The 20,514-nt window shown below is 48.6% G+C and overlaps 1 protein-coding gene across 1 annotated transcript in view; it reads left to right on the top strand.

Annotated features, from left to right (window-relative positions):
* TMEM132D (transmembrane protein 132D) overlaps positions 1–20,514 on the top strand; it is a 376,683-nt gene that overhangs the window by 92,947 nt on the left and 263,222 nt on the right. The window contains exon 3 of the mRNA XM_084819261.1: positions 5,203–5,349. Within this exon, the coding sequence (XP_084675387.1) occupies positions 5,203–5,349 (147 nt within the window). The remainder of the gene's footprint in view (positions 1–5,202; positions 5,350–20,514) is intronic.

Genomic DNA, 20,514 nt, shown 5'->3' with positions numbered 1-20,514 from the left:
GCTAAAACCCTTCTGCCAGTACTGCATTGTTAACCTCTCCTGAACCTGTCGACGCCTAGTGAGGAGAAATGTTGCTTACGAGGTAGGGATGGTCTATGTTGACCTAAAGAAAAAATGCTAGGGGGCCCTAGAACCTAGCATAAACTGTGTTCCAAGTTAAGACGCATTCCCCCAGTTGGGTAGTGTCATAAAGCCGGAGTATCAGCGCCAACCTTACTAGGCATTGGCCATCCAGAGCTTCCTACTGCCTCGGCTTTTCCAAGGGGACCCTACCCTCCCTGAGCATTGGACAAGATGTGCAAGAGTGCTGACTGCTACAAGGGAGCATTCACGATGAAAACTGCACGTGTCCTGGGAGCATGTGCCCTTTGGGGCTTTTCTCCCAGCACAGATAGCAGTGCTGAAGCAGCGGACCTGCCATAGGCCGAGGGCCAGTGTGGGAGACCACCTGGTGAATGTGGCCACTGCCAGATCTGTTGCCGACCCCAGCTGGGAAGGAGTCAAAATTGGAGTGAAAGGTCCTGGTCAAACAGGTCCTTATGCAGAGAAGGGCAATGGCGGCCCTCCTGTGACAGGCCTAAACAAGCCATTCGCACACCTCCTCGGGCGAAAGACATTATGAGAAGGAGTAGCCCTGGTGACAATACAACTTGCCAGATTAGCGTAGGGATCTGATATGCCCCTTACATGGATGTCCAAAACGGGCGGGGGCAGGCGAGGGATCCTAATTAATCCAGGAAAAAACCCTGTAAGATGATGCATTAAGTGGCTGGGGTTACTGGGGTGTGACTGACGGAGCTGCAGGCGGCCCGAGCGTCATATAGGGAGATGACATTGGGAGGGACAGCCGCCCCCAGGTAGGTAAGCTAAGGCAGCAACCCCACAGCCCTAAGAATCACCCGTCTGAACAACTGGGGTGAGGTGCAGTCATCTCACCCATATCCAGGGCAGCCGTGTCTGGGTCCCCGGGAGCAAGGGAGGCGATACCATTGCATTGCTCCTGATGGAGATGCCTCATGAGGGCGGACCGCATTCAGGTGTGCTGTGTCGCCTGGGCGAAACCCCAAGGAGGAGGATGTTGCTTGGATCACTGCTGACGGAGATGCCGCAGGAAGGTGGACTGCCTACAGTGGTGGGGTGCTGCCATGGTGAACCTGCGACGGCGAGATGGAGGCCTCAATGGAGTCCGGGTGCCCTGAACCCAGAGACGAGCTGTACCAATCGTGGGCACACTCTGATCCCCAGCTGGAAAAAAACGAGGTTGTTGCTTGTGCACCCAGGGAAGATGAGGCAGCAGAAGGGAGGAGCTCCGCTGAAGGCGGTGAGCCTTCTGGAAGAGCCGATGAAGAGGAGGTGGATGCCTCAATAGCGTCCAGGTGATCTGAAATAGAAAGGAGCAATGAGCGTTGGGTCTGCTGTCGTGTTCGCTTGTGCTGGACCACTGAGGATTTTTTGTGCCTGGCCAGGGGAGGAGGAGGGATCCCCGAGGAACACTCAGCAGCTTTCAAACGAGAAAAAATTGATGCCAGTACCGGGTCTGCGTCCACATCAGAGTCAGAATCAGGCCTTGGCAGCGGACTTTGGGGAGGGGGGGCGGGGCCCTGCCATTCCCTTTCTTACCACCCTGGCCCTTCTTAGGAGGCATGATGCAGGAGGTGAATTAAGCAAGCTATCTGTCAGGGTGGACACTGAGCCCATAGAATCCCAGAGTAGTTCTAATGCTGAGGAAGAGCAGTCGCTCCTGGGAGAGGAGCGCGCTCCTCTTTCCCAGGACCAACAGCTGACGGAGTTTCCTCCCCCCCACATTCCTAGTTTAAGTTAGCAGTCAAGGGAGTGACCGAGCACAGATAGCAGACTTAGTGAAGGCGCGCACTCAACGGCTGCGCACCGAGGATCCAAGGGAAAAGGGGAGGGATTCTCCCTAGTCCTTATATTCAGGGGTCTGCCAGTAATTGCTTTTCAAACGGGGACCAACTGTTCCAGCTTAGGGCATAGGGATGCTGCTGCTCACATCTAGTTGATACCTGTAGAGTTGTTAAGTTGCAAAGGAAGAATAAATCTTTGAAAAGAATCCCTTTGTCTATGTCTGGACTTGGCTACTGGATTAGACTGAGAGAGCCCTCTAAGGAGCCCTTGACACCATCAAAGAGTTAATAAAGCCACTGGGCACCCCGACAATAGGCAGCTACCCCACAGTCTTAAGATCTGTGGGTATGAGTTCCAGACCGAGACAGAGAGGCCTGGGGATGAAGATGGGAGCGCTGCACTACCGTTTAGATAGAAAATCAGATTTTCAAGAGGCGCAGCCAGGGGCCAAAGGTGATGGAGCTGCGTTTGAGCGCGGGCGCCCACAGCCGAGGGCACCCTGTCACGGGAGGCGCCAAACAGGCAGTCGCCGCTGTTACGCAATTTTATTAATTAAATATTTAATAATCGTAATTTAATGAATTTTTATTATTTTTATTATGATTAATATTAATATTATTATTTATTTAATTAAAGCTTTCTTTTCATACAAACATAGGAAGCTGCCTTATACTGAGTCAGACCCTGGGTCCACCTAGCACAGAATTGTTGACACTGACTGGCAGCAGCAGATCTCCAAAGTTTCAGGCAGGATTCTTTCGTAGCCCTACCTGGAGACGCTGGGGATTAAACCTGGGGCCTTCCGCATGCCAAGCATGTGCTCTACCACTGAGCCGCAGCTCTTCCTATTTTTATTATTATTATTATTATTATTTGATTGATTGATTGATTGATTGGGTGGGAGGGGGAGACATCCCAAGCCCATGGGAGGCGACCAATCGGGCTGTGATATACATGCCCCGACTCGGCTCAGCAGCCAGGCGCCCCTCCAACAGGTAGGCTCGGCTGACCAGTGGGGGGGGCAGTCAGACCGTCGCTTGGAGCGCTGCCGCCAGCAAACACCGGCGCCACGCTCACCCGCCTGCTGACGCCTCCCGCCAGGAGCAACACCTCAGGGAGGCCGGCAAGGCAAGGAGGAAGAGGCTGGCAGGGCCGGCGGCCGGGTAGACAGGCCGGCAGGTGGGCCGTGAGCCAGCCCGGCGGCCGGCGGGCCCGTCAGGCAAGCGGGCGTGCGTGCGGGCAGGGTGAGCAAGCGAGCGGGCAGGCGGGCGAGCGGGCAGGCGGGCGAGTACACAAGGAGACCGAGCGGATGGGCGGGCGAGAGGAAAGGAGCCGGTGAAGGAGGGAGGGAGGCGAACAATATCACCAAGCAAAGATTTTGGTGCGCAGAAGCACGTGGGTCCAGGCGGCTGGAACGAGGACGAAGCCGTTCTCCAGCAGGCCAAAGTCCCTCGTCGTGACCGAGGAGAAAGGAGGGGGCGGGCGCACTGCAGCCTCAAGAGCCGGGGCCCTCAGCGTGCGCGACGACACCGGTCTCCAGCAGGCCGGTGTCCTTCGTCGTTTCTGGCGGAGCTGTAGTTCTCTCTAGCTGCGTTGAGCCAGAGAGCTGAGTTTGAGAAGGGGGCTGAGTTTAAGGCAACTCAGCCTGCCCCTCCTTGCATGGTGGTGCCACTGGGGTGCACCAATCAAAGGCCCCTGCGTCATGTCACCCCACCCGCCCGCAATGGCCCCCCCCTTTTAGCCAGACAAGCTGGCGCCGGGTGAGGGCATTTGGCAATGGTATAATCTTTTAAGTAGAGTGATACTTGAAGGTTATCTGTAATATGTAATCTTCTCCTTTTCTTTTCTTCTTTTCTCTTAATACTTTTTCTTGTTCCCTTTGTTTTCCTGTTCTTTCATCTTTTCCCTTCTCTTTTCCTTTTATATTTTCTTTTTTGGTTGTTGCGGTGTCTCCAAGAATACTGTAATGTTGGAAACTGTAGATGGTGATTATGTTGTTGGTATTCTTTATTTCATTTATAAAGATAAAAAGTAGAATAGAAAATTAAGTAAAAAACAAGAGAGAATAAAATAAAATAAAATAAAATAAAATAAAGTACAACATTTAAAGATCAATCCAAGCAGTAAAATGGAAATAAAGCCAGGACTTCAAAACTTTTTAAAGCACACACATGTGCACAGACACAAAGACTATTTTAAGAGCCTGGATGAATGAAAAGGTATTCACCTGGAACCAGAGAAATTATAATACCATAAGAAGAACCATGCTGGGTCAGACCAAGGCTGAAATTTGTGCAAATTATGCAAAGTATGGCTGTGATCTCTCAAATAGCTATTTACACAGATAACCCCCCAACCAGAAGAAGTTCCCAGATTTTGGAAAGAGACCTGCAGCCCGGCTGGCAAAGGCAAGCTGTGTTGGGGGCACTGTGGAAATCTGGCAATCCCAAAAGGGACAGATTTCCCAGCAACAGACAGGCTGAAAGAATGCAAGGTGAGGTTCTAGTGATCAGCCTTTGGGCTACCTTAGTGTGGTCTTGTCAGGGATGAGTCCAAGCGCCTTGAGATATCTGACAGCTCTGATTCTGTATCGGATTTGGAGCAGCTTGATCAGAGTCTGGGGGAGGGGCTCTCCCTAGTGAGCCAAGATGCTGGGAGAGATTCCTACAAAAACCTTGACAAACAGATGGCCCCAGCTGAGTCCCTGCCCTAGATTCTCTAGTTTCCGAGAAGGATGAGGAAGAGGGGCATGACTTGAGAGATGATAGGGCATGTTGCAAAGCAAAGCAGGAAAAGTTGGGGGCAGGGGTCAGATGCTCCGCCAGGATAGCCACTCTTGGAAGCCAGTGTAGGAGGGAGCCACCCTAAGGGAGAGGCATCACTGCAAAGCAAGTCTGGCCATGAGGTTCATGCCCAAACTGTCAGCAACTTCACTACCCTCCGGTTCATCTCCTCTGGTTAGCGATCATAGATTAGTTGTTTAAGGGCCTGAGGCAGTCTGAGAGTTTCCTGGAATCTGCATTTGTAAAGAGGCTAGTTTCTAGCAAAATAAAGTCGTATTATCCTGAAGCTTTGTCTCCTAGTGGTGTTCATTGCCAAGGGAGAAGAATGATCCATTCCTAACAGGTATTTTGATTTCATTTTTGTAGTAGAAGGTGTGCAGACATCTCATAAAAGAAGTTCTTTTCACTATAACCTCTTTTCTGCATGACATCAGCTATCTATCTTGAGCTGCAGCCTCACTGAAGGACTAATAATGAGTAACTCAGTGAAGATGGATGGAGTCGCCGGAGATGACAGTCTCTAATTGTTAACATCACCTCTTGTTTCTCCCAGGGCAAAGGTCAAGAAAGGTGTGAATGTTTTCAGCATACGAGCCAGCAATCCGTACATGTGGGACATCCAGAAAAGTGTCGATTATATTGGGAAATACGCCCCGGCTGTTATATTTTGTCGAAGGAAATTGACTCCCTTGGGAAAGAGGTAGGTCCAGTCCCAGTTCTTTTCTATTACCTGTTTTCAAACGGTGTCCAAGCAAATCAATCAGTTACTCCTGGAAGGTGAGTTACAGTGACAAACTTCTCTGAAAACAAGTTTGCCTAACCATGATTGATTTTCCCTTGCAGTGCCACATCGAGTGGGAGTGTGTGTGATGCATTTTGGGATGCCCCTATGGCCTATGTGTTTCATGGCCTAATGCAGTGTTGGGCACCCTCCCATTGTTCAGGATTACAGCTCCCAGCATTGCTGACCATTGGCCATGCTGGCTGGAGCTGATGGGAATTGAAGTCCAATGTATCTGGAGGCCACCAGGTTGGGGAGAAGTCTGGTATCATGGATTTGGTCTTCAACTAGCAATGTTGGGAGGATTTGGAAGGTGGGGTTGGAAACACAACTGGCCTGGTTTGAACATCCTGTCTCCAATCTGAGCAGAGGTGAACCCCCCCTCTGAAATATGGCCTTGCCTTGAATTGAGTCCACCACCAGCCACTAGGGTTGCTCAGAAGCTTATCCGGGGCTCCTCAAGAAGAAGATTGATAACTGCAGATAAGCTTTCCTGAAGGAGAGCTTTTCTGCCACTTCCCCCTTCAACATGCAACCACAAGAGAGTCTTTATGGGATGTCTGCATTGCCATTTAATGTGGGGCTATGGTGAAGACCAGCAGATCCTGCAAGGTGAACTGATTATTCCTCATACAACCAGGGGTGGGGAGAAGGTCGACTGGGACCTATTGATGGACCTCAGGGTGAGATCAAGGGTCCCCAACTCCCCATTGTTTGACAATAGCAAAATTGAGGTCTAAATTTGACTACTAGAATCCCTGATGTGTCATAAATCATATGTTGATTTGTACTTGTGCACAAACATCATCCCAGTGTATGGTTCATAGGGTTTAGTATGTAAATGGCTCAGTCCCCATTTTGCATGTGACTCCAGTTTCTGGACCTTGGGATTCTAATAAAAAACAAATCAGATCCCACCAGACTGATGTCTGCCCTATCCCAGTGTACAGATCCAGCTCCACATTTGAAGGGTACCCTGGGTAAAGTAGGATGGCCACTTATACATTGCCCCCCTCCCAGAAAGGGAAATGCACTACCAAAAGGGAGGACAGAAAAAGGACACTGTTTTACATAGCATTTGCATAATGTCTACATATGTTAATGTACAGTCAGGGCCAGAAATATTGGAAATATTGTTTTGGCAGTTGGCCTCATGTGGCGCAGAGTGGTAGGCGGCAGTATTGCAACCGAAACTCTCCCCACGACCTGAGTTCGATCCCAGCGGAAGCTGGGTCTTGGGCAGCCGGCTCAGGTCGACTCAGTCATCCTTCCAAGGTCGGTAAAATGAGTACCCAGCTTGCTGGGGAAAGGTAGTCATGACTGGGGAAGGCAATGGCAAACCACCCCGCTTTGGTCTGCCATGAAAACGCCAGTGAAAGCGGCGTCCCTCTAGGAGTCAGCAATGACTGGGTGCTTGCACAGGAGGAACCTTCCCTTCCCTTCCCTTCCCTTCCCTTCCCTTCCCTTCCCTTCCCTTCCCTTCCCTTCCCTTCCCTGTACACCACCACATTGAAGTCGAAAGGAAACACACCCAGATGGGAGCGAAGTCAGGACTTTCTGCTGTAATTCAAGGGGTTTGACAAAAGTGGGGCACTAACCATTCAGGAAGGATAGCCAGTGGCATGCACCCACACCCATCTTTGGTGGCTCATAAGTAATGGAACGAATGGCTGACAAGCAGCTGCATGGCCAGGTGTGGCCTGTTTCCTGGGCACCCCATGACCAATCAAGCAGATAAAAGGCCTGGAGGTGGTTCTGAGTGTTACATTTGCATTTGGTAGCTGTTCACTGGAACTCCCAACATGAGGTCCAAAGAGGTGTCCATGCAGGTGAAGGAGGCCATCATTAGGCTGAGGAAACAACATAAACCCATCAGAGAAATAGCAAAAACATTGGGAGTGGCCAATACAACAGTTTGGAACATCCTGAAAAAGGAGGAATTAACTGGCAAGCTCAGCAACAGCAAAAGGCCTGGAAGACCACGGAAGACAACTAAAGTGGATGACCACAGAATTCTGCTCATTGAGGAACCCTTCCACAACATCTAGCTAGGTCAAGAACGCTCTTGAGGAGGTAGGCATGTCATTGTCAGCATCTACAGTCAAGAGATGGTTTTATGAATGTAAATACAAAGGCTTCACAACAAGGTGCAAACTACTCGTAATGCTCAAGAACAGAAAGGCCAGATTAGCCTTTGCCAGCAAACACCTAAAAAGCCTGCCCAGTGCTGGAATAAGATTCTTTGGACTGATGAGACCAAGATTAACTTGCACCAGAATGACAGGAAGAGAAAAGTATGGAAAAGGAAAGGAATAGCTCGTCATCCAAAGCATACCACATCATCTGTCAAACATGGTGGAGGCAGTGTGATGGCATGGGCATGTATGGCTGCCAGTGGAACCGGGTCACTGGTGTGTATTGACCTGACTGTTGATAAAAGCAGCAGGATGAATTCTGAAGTTTATAGGGCTGTACTTTCTGCTCAGATTCAGCTGAATGCTGCCAAACTGATAGGACGCTGCTTCATATTGCGGATGGATAATGACCCAAAACATACAGCAAAAGCTACCCAAGAGTTTCTCCAGGCAAAGAAGTGGGATGTTCTTCAATGGCCAAGTCAGTCACCTGATCTCCACCCAAAAGAGCGTGCTTTTCACTTACTGAAGACAAGACTGAAGGCAGAAAGACCCACAAACAAGCAGCAGCTAAAGGCAGCTGCAGTAAAGGCCTGGCAAAGCATCTCGAGGGAGGAAACTCAGCATTTGGTCATGTCCATGGGTTCCAGACTTCAGACAGTCATTGACTGCAAAGGATTTTCATCCAGGTATTAAAGGAGATCCTTAAGTTTGAAATGATCTTGGCTTGTTCCATTACTTATGAGCCACCAACGATGGGTGTATGTGCATGCCACTGGCTGTCCTTCCTGAATGGTTAGTGCCCCACTTTTGTCACAGCCCTTGAATTACAGCTGAAAGTCCTGACTTCACTCCCATCTGGGTGTGTTTCCTTTTAACTTCAACGTGGTGGTGTGCAGAGGCCAACTGCCAAAACAGTTATCCTTGTTCCAATATTTCTGGCCCTGACTGTATATGTAGAGATAAGAATTTAGAAATAATTACTCTAATTTAAGTAGGAGTGCAATATTTCTTTCTTTGTTACATTTACATCCTGCCTTTCCTCCAAGGAGCCTGTGGCAGTGTACATGATCCTCCTCCTCTCGATTTCATCCTCACAACAACCCTGTGGGGTAGGTTCAGCTGAGAGTCAGTAACAGGCCCAAAGTCATTTAGTGATCTACATGGCCAAGTGGGAAGTAGAACCGAGGTCTCCTGAGTCCCATTCCAACACCCAAACCACTACACCACACTGGTTCTCACCACTGGGTAAGACCATGGCCAAGTGACCTGTGTGCCTGCACAGTCTGCTGTCCAGGAGCTAATCAAGACCCCTGTTGCTCTCCTTTCTTATAGTTCCACATCTTCAGCTTCCAGACCCCTGTTGCCTCCCTCCTTAGAGTTCCACATCTTCAGCTTCCAGACCCCTGTTGCCTCCCTCCTTACAGTTCCACATCTTCAGCTTCCAGACCCCTGTTGCCTCCCTCTTTAGAGTTCCACATCTTCAGCTGCCAGACCCCTGTTGCTTCCCTCCTTAGAGTTCCACATCTTCAGCTTCCAGATCCCTGTTGCTCTCCCTCCTTAGAGTTCCACATCTTCAGCTTCCAGAGCCCTGTTGCCTCCCTTCTTATAGTTCCACATCTTCAGCTTCCAGACCTCTGTTGCTCTCCCTCCTTAGAGTTCCACTTCTTCAGCTTCCAGACCCCTGTTGCCTCCCTCCTTACAGTTCCACATCTTCAGCTTCCAGACCCCTGTTGCCTCCCTCCTTAGAGTTCCACATCTTCAGCTTCCAGACCCCTGTTGCTCTCCCTCCTTAGAGTTCCACATCTTCAGCTTCCAGACCCGTGTTGTTCTCCCTCCTTAGAATTCCACATCTTCAACTTCAAGACCCCTGTTGCCTCCCTTCTTACAGTTCCACGTCTCTGAACTCTACTTGGACAGGACAGCCCTTCAAATAGAGGACTGTCCTCTGTAAAGGTGGACACATGACCACCTTAGGGCAAAGTGTGCTATGGTGGGGGCCCTCTTCTGGTAGCCCACCTGGCTGTGGCTGCAATGCTACAAGCAGAGCTAGATGGCAGGGTCTTGCCAACCATTTTGATTTCCCACAATGCCTCAGAGCAACACTAGGCCTGGGCCATTCTGGGAAATTAAAAGGGCAGTTAGACCCAGCCACCTGGCATTGCTCAGAGTGCCAGGATAGAAAGAAAGAAGATATCAAGTGGAGAGCAAGAGCCCCACAGGACACTCACTGACTCTCTTCTCTGTGTGCTACCGGGACCTCTGCTGGAAGAATGCATTCTGTTTGAGCTAGGGATGTTGTGGGAGTCCCCAGAGGGGGGTGGTGTCTGGTGGGGCAGGGATCACCAGAGGGGACCCGAGGATTCTGGGACCCTGACATGTGCCCATGGATGCCAGGTGGCTGAGACTGGTGCTGCAGGAGTAGAATGTGTCCCCGAATCACCTGCAAGGCACATTGCTTCCTTCGGTAGACAAGTTCATGTAGAAATGGTTGCCTTGACTCATAAGGAGGTTTGAGATCCGCTGCTTTGAGTTTTATATCTCAAAGGTACAATTTTGTTTCCCTCATCTATCCTCTTTATTCCTGGCAACTCTTCCCTTTGCTTTAATAACATCTTATATTATGCTTTCTAAATATATGTAGCGGAATGCACCTGTGGAAATGTGGTGGTGGTGAGGGGGGGAGGGAGATTCTGATGCTATCCATTTGAGTTGGGTTATAATATTCTGCTTATTGTGTTACATGTGCTGTGAATCCAAGAGGGTTTTTTAAATTATCATCCTTCGCCTTTGCAGTCGCCTAAAGGAAATGGGAAAAGGAAGAGGAATGTGTGTAAAAAGAAAAACGAAAGAAAGAATGAATGAAAGAAATGCTTTGAATTTTGTCCAAACCTCTTGTACAGTCTCTTCAAATTACTGGAGAAGCTTAAAGAGGAGCATTTTGCTAATTACAATCCTTGGTTTGTATCCTGAACTTTCCATGGGGAATTAACAAAAATGCCTTCCAGGCTTCAGTCTGCCATTCTCATTAGAGAATTTTTAATCCACATTCAGAGACTTAGAACTGTTTTTTCTTTCTAATTTTTTGTTAAATCCCTCCAGTGTAATTGCTAACGTAGGATGCTGACCCCTAAAACAGTCAGCATTTAAGGGGATGGATATTATTTTGGTTTCTCATTACAATGGAATGTTTGGCAGGTTGACACCTGTTTTTCCACGCTTTTCTTCTGAGATGGAATAGTCCTTTGTGCAGGGACTGTACCAACTCAGCTACATGCATGGCGGTTGAGGAATTGTCCACAATGGGGGAGTGGAGTAGATTTGGACCTTCATTGCGCATATCACCATTCTCCCAAGTTCATCTGATGCCCAGGACCCAAGAGGATTCTGGGATGCAATGCTAGTGTTTTGGCTCAAAAATGGGATGGACAGACTCACCCCAGTCTGCCTCACACACTGCTCACTGGACCCCTACTGGATTCCTGCCCCTGTTCGCCGTGCCGCGCGAGCTGCTGAACAGCCTGTGAGTGCCCAGAGAGCAGCACATGGCTGCCCATTCCCTCAGCGAGCCGCTATTTTGTGGCCTGTAATCTTGCATAAATGGCAGACTGCAACCTTGCATAAATGGCTGCTTTGCAGCCTCCATTTGTGTAAAAGGCCCTTTACGTAAAAGAACAAGCCACCACATTTATGCAAAATGGCAGCTCAGCGGACCAGCAGGGACTGTCATGTGTGCCCAATTCGGCACTCATAGGGTCCAGCAAGTGTGGCAGCCCACAGACTGGAGCCTGGGAGGTGGAGCGGGGGGAGTCTGCTAAATCTCTACAGTCTACAATCCGTGAACATCAGGAGCAGGGAAGTTCAGGCTCTTGGGCCAAATCTTCCCCTCAATGGTGGTTGTAATTAATGGTGATACAGCAGCATGCGAGGAGTCTTAGGACATGTAATTTTCCCAGGGTGCTTGGAACCCATGCTAACTTTTGGTGTCTTGGGAATAGTGTATACCCCAAGACTCCTGGTTCCTGGGACATGACCATAGCAACAATCCAGGTACCAGGAAGGGAGAGATAGAAGAAGAGTTTCATGTTTCCCTAAGGTACTGGACAACCCTGTGAGGTTGGAGTCATAGGTAAGCAATACAACCAAAAGGTTTCTCAAGCCCTTGGTGGGTCACCATGCATAGTAGGTGGACTTCATTTGGTGTGGTGGGTCACAAACAGATGCAGGCCTGGCCTAACACTTTATGTTCTTGTTTGCTGTTCACAAAAGTTCATTTCCAGTCAGTTCTGTCACTTCCATTCCCCAGAATGATTTTGACAGGTCGTCAATGTTGTTCAGAAACACTCCAGCTTCATTATGTGCAAACCTCCATTGTGAATCTAGGACGGTGGCACTTTCATGATGTGTGGGAGACACTCACTGGGGTGGAGGCCCAGGCGGTTTCTGGCAGGTACAAGGTCCCCTCTGACGCCCTCAACTTGATCAGATGATGAGAAACAGCGCCTTAGGATGTTGCTGAAAAGGAACCACAGACCAAATGTCACAGTTACGTCTGAGCCAGCCCAGTGTTGACTCTTGTAACATGGGGAAAACGTGAGCAGGCTTTCAATGTGAATAGAACATGCAGAAGTTCTCCCTTCTGTATTACAAGCCATGCTGCATGTGGAAGTCCTTTGGTCTGCAGGTGGTGATACCTCCAGTATCAGCAGTATGCCTATGTACAGCAGTTGCTGGTGGAACATGGGTGGGAGGGTGCTGTTGCACTCATGCCCTGCTTGTGGGTTCCTGTGTGAGCAGAATGCTGGACTAGATGGACCTTTGTTTGATCCAGCATGGCTCTTCTTATGTTCTTACATCTGGAGAGGACCTGATTGTGCAAGGTTGGCTGACTCGGTGAGCTGGTTTGGGTGATCATACCTTAGCACAGTAAGCTGAAATATGAACAAGCATTTTGCCCATGCATGCAAGCCCTCCCTCCCTCCCTTCTTGCCATTCTACAATTAAACCAGGAAGTCCCTAACCATAGTTTTCTGAACTGAGAAACTATAGTAACCAGCCTCACAACAAGCTACTAAGCCAACTTCAAGCCATGGTTTAATATCCATAGTTTCCCAGTTCAGACGAAATGGGAAACTATGGTTAACTGAAGATTTTCTGGTAGTTTGCTCCTGCCATGAAAAGATTGTGTTGATGGGCAAAAGGCTCATTCACATCACCACATCAGGCCATAATACAGTGGTCTGAACTCGGCCAGGATAAGGCAGCTAAATATATCAAAGAAGAGCACTAAGTTCAGGGTTCAGTCCTGTGTCTCTACAGTGAAAGGATCTCAAGCTGCAAGGCTAGGAAAGACCTCCCTCTGTTTGAGACCCTGGACTGCCACTGCTGGTCAGAGGAGACAATACCAGCCCAGATGGACCAATGGCCAGGGTCAGAATAAGCCAATGGATTGTCAGGTGCCTTGTGCTCCATCATCCGCTCATTGATGGAATCAGATTTTTTTCCAGTTCCCCACACTTGCGGGACATTTGCACTTGTGCAAATGTGCAAATACTCCAAAACACGCAAATCCCCCCAACCCCCAATGTGCATACTCATGCTATAGCCTATGCAGAAATTGTACATTTTCAGTTGGTGGGTGGTTTTTTTTTTAAATTTTACATATTTTTCTATGACTAAATTTGCACAAAATTCTAGAAAGTTAGAAAAAAGAAAAGAACAAAAAACACACACAACAGTCCTCAGGTCCATACAACTCGGGAAAAGTTGGTCTGCTGTGGAATATGCGGGTCAGATTCACATCAGTCTGAACTCATTTGATTCCGTTGTGGATGTCTTCGACATCCCTACTCACACATCATGTTACTTATCAGACGTAGTGGGTGATGGAGAGGAATCCCCCTGTAATGTTGTGTGTATTTTTCCAAATGTACGCATCATTTGTGCGCCTCTGAAAAATATGCATTCTTCCTTCATTGATGAATGTGCATTTGTGTGCATTTTTCAAAAAATGCACATTTTTTTTCATACGCATTTAGCAATTGCATGCATTTTGCTGAACACATTTTTGGGTGGTGCACAAATCACATTGCAAGCTCAGAAATGTACCAACTTCAACCTCAGGTTGCATCTGAGTCCATGTTGGGTTTCAAAGGTGCAAATCCTGATCAAAAACAATCTGAAACAAATTGCGCATGCATCCTTCATGGCAGTAAATAGATGTGGTACCACAGTTGAAATCTTTATAGCAGTTCACTTGTTATAGTTTCTCCCCTGAGTCTGTGTATTAATATTTTTCAAACTGCCCTTCCCACAGATTTGCATACTGTTTAATTACTTGCTCTATTTATTTGTTTTTTAAGAAGAAAACAGAAATCCAACTGCATGAATGCAAAGGTGGCAATGTTAATTAACTGGAGATTCCATGCCTTTGTGTGTTCTGAACATTTTCTGTGGATCGGGAAACAGTGTTAATAAAGTTAGCTCACTGTGACAGGTATAATTTCACGGATTAAAGAGACGCTCATGACAGCGACAAACAGGCAGGATGGCTAAGTGTCACTTTTATCGGAATTTTGAAACATATCACTCTTTCTATTTGGAGAGGTTCTGGGACAGAAACCCTTATCAGAACCGGATTAACATACAAATATTATCACAGGCAGCAGGGTGTTTTAGAATGAATATTAATCGCAAATATTATGACTTTGTATCAGAATAGCTAATTAAGCCCATCTGTCAAGTAGTATTTGAAGTTTGCAAAGCCCTGCTTGTTATCATTTTGGGACAGCGTTCCAGATTTAAAGCAACATTTCTGCTTTTCTCACCCTGTCACTGGTGGGGCTCCCAAGGCTGGGAGGAAACCTATGCTCATAATAAAAGAAACTGGGAAGAAGTGATTTGGGGGTGGCGGGAGAAAAGCAATGCTGGGGAATGGGTTCAGGAGACTTCCCCACTTCTGATTAACCATACTGCATCAGAAGACGTTTACTTCTTGGGAGGACAGCAATGACAAATCTGGATAAAATAGTTAAGAGCAGAGACATCACACTGACAACAAAGGTCCACATAGTTCAAGCAATGGTATTCCCCGTAGTAACCTATGGCTGCGAGAGCTGGACCATAAGGAAGGCTGAGTGAAGGAAGATAGATGCTTCTGAACTGTGGTGCTGGAGGAAAATTCTGAGAGTGCCTTGGACTGCAAGAAGATCAAACCAGTCCATACTCCAGGAAATCAAGCCAGACTGCTCACTTGAGGGAAGGATATTAAAGGCAAAACTGAAGTACTTTGGCCACATAATGAGAAGACAGGACACCCTGGAGAAGATGCTGATGCTAGGGAAAGTGGAAGTCAAAAGGAAGACGGGCCGACCAAGAGCAAGGTGGATGGATGATATTCTGGAGGTGACGGACTCGACCTTGGGGGAGCTGCGGGTGGCGATGGCCGACAGGAAGCTCTGGCGTGGGCTGGTCCATGAAGTCACGAAGAGTCAGAAGCGACTGAGCGAATAAACAACAACAATTTTAAGCGGGTTTTTAAAAAATCTTTTATTTAAAATAGTTCTCATGTGCCTTTCAGCAAAACAACTTCAACAGTGGCTAATAAGCAGAACAATGTAAATATAAGCCCTATTTTGGGAATTCTCAATTATGGAATTAATAACTGCATGAGGGGGAAGGAAGAGCTGTGCTAACCTCCATGATGTAGAACCCTGATTATGCAGGGTTCTGCTTCACAGGGGAGAGTCTAAGCATGTAAGGGTGTATAACTCAGTTGCAGAGCACCTTATCTGCATGCAGGATGCTCTGTATTCAGTCCCACCATCTCAGGTTTAAAAGGCTCTCAGGTAGCAGAGCTGGGTGTCTTGACCCCTTCCAGAGTGCAGCAGGTGACTCTGATAGGGATGAAGCTATAAATGCCAGAGAAATTTTCAACAGATTCAAATGAGTTCAGATTCCTCTGAATCTGGCTTGCTGATTCCACAGCACACCGCGTTTTTTTGAGTCACGTGGATTTTGCAGACTTGTGGACTGGTTTTCACTTTTGGGGTGGATTTGCACTAATTTGCCTGTGGGGATACTTACACAAATGTACTAACCCACATCAGTGAATGTGCATTAGCGTGAATCTGCGTCAGTGAATGTGCATTAGCGTGGATACACATTAATGAATGCAGATTAGCACACTTGTGCAAGTGTGCATTTGTGCAAAAACCCCTCCCCCAAGGAAAAAAAACAATATGGAAACAAATCATTTCACAAGTCTGAAGGATCTATGCAACTCAGAAAAAGGCAGTCTGCTGTGGAATCCACAGGTCAGGTTCAGAGAAATTCAATCTCATTTGAATTTGTTGCAGAGTTCTCTGGTATCCCTAACAGAAATCACTTCAAGCTTTAAACAGGAGCTTTACTTAACATTATCAGCTATGTTCTTGTCCCAGCTAAAGCAAATAGAGCAAAGTAAAGCAAAAGTGAAAACAAAACCAATACAGAGAGGGCTACACAGGAAGAGAGAGAGCAAAAAACAAAATAAAAAACTTCCCAGCTCCCTGTTCCCACATGTATTAACCGTTTAGAGCCTGCTTCTGCCACCGCCCACAGGTACTTAAGGCGGGGCTGCCAGAGGCTGCTCGGGAAGGAGCCTGGGGAAGGAGGACCAGCCAGCAGCTGCACCGGGTGATCCTGAGCCTGCCCCCGCCCCCGCCCCCGCCCACAGGTACTTAAGGCGGGGCTGCCAGAGGCAGCGCTTCGGCGTGCGCCTCGGCGTCGCGCCAAGTGCGACGCTAAGTGCGCACTTAGCGTCGCACTTGGAGTCGCAAGATCTACCCACCTGCCTCTCCAGAGACACCAGCAGCCACAACACCAGCAGCAAATAGCAGCAGAAGCAGAGGGCAGCAGCTTTAAAGACCAGGGGAAGGGGCAAACGTGGACTATCTGCTCCTTCTTAGCTGCTGTTCTCTTTTATCTTTTTTATATTCTTTTAAACTGTTGTGTATTTTATATCTTAATATTTTAATATGTGCCTGGGAGGACTATTGGGCAACTCAGGGGGTGGGGGAGGTGCCACCATAACTGTGGTCACGGGCAGGGGGAGGTATGGCGTTGGGGGATTAACAGGCCAGCTGAGGAGAAGAGGGGCTAGACACCTTACAGCTGTCCCCTCTTCTGGTTCTACCCCAACCTGATGGCTCCTGGCAGCCTTACCAGTCTGCCCTTGGGTCTGGTGGCGCTGCTGCTGAATGCCAGGTCGGCCCAAAATAAGACCTCCCTCATCCATGATTTGATTGTGGATGAGGGGGCTGACCTGGCATGTATTACTGAGACCTGGGTGGGGGAACTGGGCGGGGTCACTCTCTCCCAGCTGTGCCCTCCTGGGTACTCAGTGCAGCACCAACACCGACTTGAGGGTCGGGGAGGGGGGGTTGCCGTGGTCTATAGGAATTCAATCTCCCTCTCCAGGCTTCCTACTCATTCGAGTGCAGATCTTGAGTGTCTGTACCTTGTGTTGGGTACCCGGGACAGATTAGGGATTCTGTTGGTGTACCGCCCACCCCGCTGCCCATCGGACTCCCTGCCTGAGCTGACAGAGGTGGTCTCGGACTTGGTGTTGAGGACCCCCAGGATGATGGTCCTGGGGGATCTCAACTTCCATGCCGAGGCCACTGTATCCGGGGCGGCTCAGGACTTCATAGCCGCCATGACAACCATGGGGCTGTCCCAACATGTCATCGGCCCAACGCATATAAAAGGACACACGCTTGATCTGGTTTTCTCGACTGGGCAGGAGGATGGTGATCTGAAAGTGGAGGAATTAACATCTGTCCCTTTGTCATGGTCAGATCACTTCCTGCTGAGGTTTAGACTTCTGGCGGCCTTTTCCCTCTGCAAGGGTGGGGGACCTATTAAAATGGTCCGCCCCCAGAGATTAATGGATTCCGATGGATTCCAGAGGGCTCTGGGGGATTTTCCTGCTGGTATGGCTGGTGCTCCTGTCGAAGCCCAGGTCGCTCTGTGGAATGCAGAGATGACTCGGGCGGTTGACACGATCGCGCCCAAGCGCCCTCTCCCTCTGAGCAGAGCCCGGCCAGCTCCTTGGTATACACCTGAGCTGAGGGCAATGAAGCAAGAGGGGAGATGGCTAGAACGCAGGTGGAGGAAAACTTGTGCTGAGTCTGACCGAACACAGGTAAGAGCCCACTATCGAGCCTACTCTGTGGCGGTGAGGGTGGCAAAGAGGCAGTTCTTTTCCACCAGCATTGCATCTTCTCAGTGTCATCTGGCGGAGCTTTTCCGAGTGGTTCGCAGCCTGTTACATTCTGGGCCAGGGAGAGAGACGGTGGAACCCTCGGTAGCACGCTGTGACGAGTTTGCGCGGCACTTTGAGGATAAAGTCGCTCAGATTCGTCATGACTTGGACACCACCATTAATGCAGTTCCATTGGTAGAGGCGTTCAGAGCACCGTCTGGTCCAGTTTTATTGGATGAGTTTCTGTTACTGAGGCCTGAGGATGCAGACAAGGTGCTTGGCCAAGTCCGATCGACCACTTGTGTGCTTGACCCTTACCCTTCATGGCTTATTAAATCAAACAAGGAGGGGTTGTCCGGCTGGGTCCAGAAGGTTGTAAATTCCTCCTTGAGAGAGGGAGTGGTGCCTGCTGCTTTAAAAGAGGCAGTAATTAGACCACTCCTGAAAAAGCCTAACCTGGACCCAGAGGATATTAACAATTATAGGCCAGTGGCCAACATCCCCTTCCTGGGCAAGGTGCTTGAGCGGGTGGTTGTAGGACAGCTCCAGGCACTGTTGAATGAAATGGATTATCTAGATGCATTTCAATAGGGCTTCAGGCCTGGTTTTGGAACGGAAACTGCCTTGGTCGCCCTGTGGGATGACCTCTGCCGGGAGAGGGACAGGGGGAGTGCGACCCTGTTGATTCTCCTGGACGTCTTGGCGGCTTTCGATACCATCGACCATGGTATCCTTCTGGATAGGTTGTCTGGGTTGGGAGTTGGAGGCACTGCACTACAGTGGTTCCGCTCCTACTTGGATGGCCGATTCCAGAAGGTGGTGCTGGGGGATTATTTCTCTGTGCCATGGCAATTGTGCCATGGGGTTCCACAGGGCTCTATTCTATCCCCCATGCTGTTTAACATCTACATGAAACTGCTGGGGGAGGTTATCCGGAGGTGTGGGCTGAGGTGCCATCAATATGCGGATGACACCCAGCTCTACCTCTCTTTCTCATCAAAACCAGGTGAGGCAGTGGCTGTTCTGAACCAGTGCCTGGGCACGGTAATGGACTGGATGAGGGCTAATAAACTGAAACTCAATCCAGACAAGACGGAGGTACTGTTAGTGGGTGGTTCGTCTGCCCGGCTAGGTGATATTCAACCTGTTCTGGAGGGGGTTGCACTCCCCCTAAAGGATCAGGTTCGTAGTTTGGGGGTGCTCTTGGATCCAGAACTGTCACTTGAGGCACAGGTGAACTCAGTGGCACGGAGCACTTTTTATCAGCTTAGGCTGGTATACCAACTACGCCCTTATCTGGACAGAGATAGCCTAGCTACAGTTATCCATGCTCTGATAACTTCTCGTCTGGATTACTGCAATGCGTTATACGTGGGGCTGCCTTTGAAAACGGTCCGGAAACTTCAGCTGGTCCAAAATAGGGCAGCAAGATTGTTAACAGGGACTGGCCTGCGAGCTCATATTACGCCAGTACTTTTCCAGCTGCACTGGCTGCCAGTCCGTTTCCGGGCCCGATTCAAAGTGCTGGTGTTAACATTCAAAGCCCTTAACGGCTTGGGGCCAGGTTACCTGAAGGATCGCCTCCTCCCATATGTGCCTGCCCGGACCTTAAGATCATCCTCAGCGGCCCTTCTCCGTGAGCCCCTGCCGAAGGAAGTAAGGCGGGTGGCTACTAGGAGGAGGGCTTTTTCTGTTGTGGCACCCCGGCTCTGGAATGAGCTCCCTAGTGAGGTTCGCCTGGCGCCTACATTGTACTCCTTTCAGCGCCAGGTGAAGACCTTTTTATTTTCCCAGGCATTTTAGCTTTCTAAATTTTTATCTTTGCTGTTTTAAATCTGTATTTTAAACTCCTGTACTGCTGCTAGGTTTTATTGTGGTTGTATTGTTATATTGTGGTTTTAATGTTCTATATATTTTAAATTGTTTTATTGTGTGTTGTTTGGTTTTAGTTTTTGTGAACCGCCCAGAGAGCTTCGGCTATTGGGCGGTATAGAAATGAAATGAAATAAATAAATAAATAAATTAGAGATTTTCAACAAGTTTTTTTTTTTTTTTTCCTGTCCATAGAGTGGATTCTAATGAATGGCTGTTGCTTATTCCATCAGGGCTGACCACACTATTAGGTCTTGGCAGCCTACATAAGGCTTCAGTTGGCCATTTAACTCTCAGCTGAGACAACATCTTCCTATTGTTCTAGTAGGAGAGAGCTCCACTGCTCAAACAAGGATCAGCTGGAGCAGGGAGCCCTCTTATTCTCTTTCCTGTCCAGGAGGATCCAATGGCCAGCTAGGGTGGGCAGTCAGTCCAGGAGCTGAAGATACTGGAGTGAGAAGCTGCCCACTGGAGTTTAGTAGTTCACTACACAGGGCCATCATGCACAGATTTGGCAATTTCTGGTACATCATCATTTTGCAATAGGCTAGGGATGTGCGAATCAGCAAAACTTGAGTTCACTGAAGTTCTCCAAATTCCATCTTGAAGCTTGTTCTGATTTGAGTCTGTATCAGATTGTGAGGTTTGTTTTCTTTTCTTTTCTCATGAAAATTTGTGTGTATTTCCATGCATAGTTTTCCAATTGTACACATCAATTGTATATAAGAACATAAGAAGAGCCATGCTGGATCAGACCAAGGGTCCATCTAGTCCTAGGCACATCCTAGGAAAAAGAAACAAAATGCACAGTTACAAGATGGGGGATACGTG

The sequence above is a fragment of the Heloderma suspectum genome, chromosome 13 (assembly GCF_057233095.1).
Source record: "Heloderma suspectum isolate Gila_16-S chromosome 13, 16-S_ref, whole genome shotgun sequence".
In the NCBI taxonomy this organism is placed as follows: Eukaryota; Metazoa; Chordata; class Lepidosauria; order Squamata; family Helodermatidae; genus Heloderma; species Heloderma suspectum.
The sequence above is the reverse complement of the archived record's forward strand: the minus strand, read 5'-3'. Positions and strand labels throughout refer to the sequence as shown.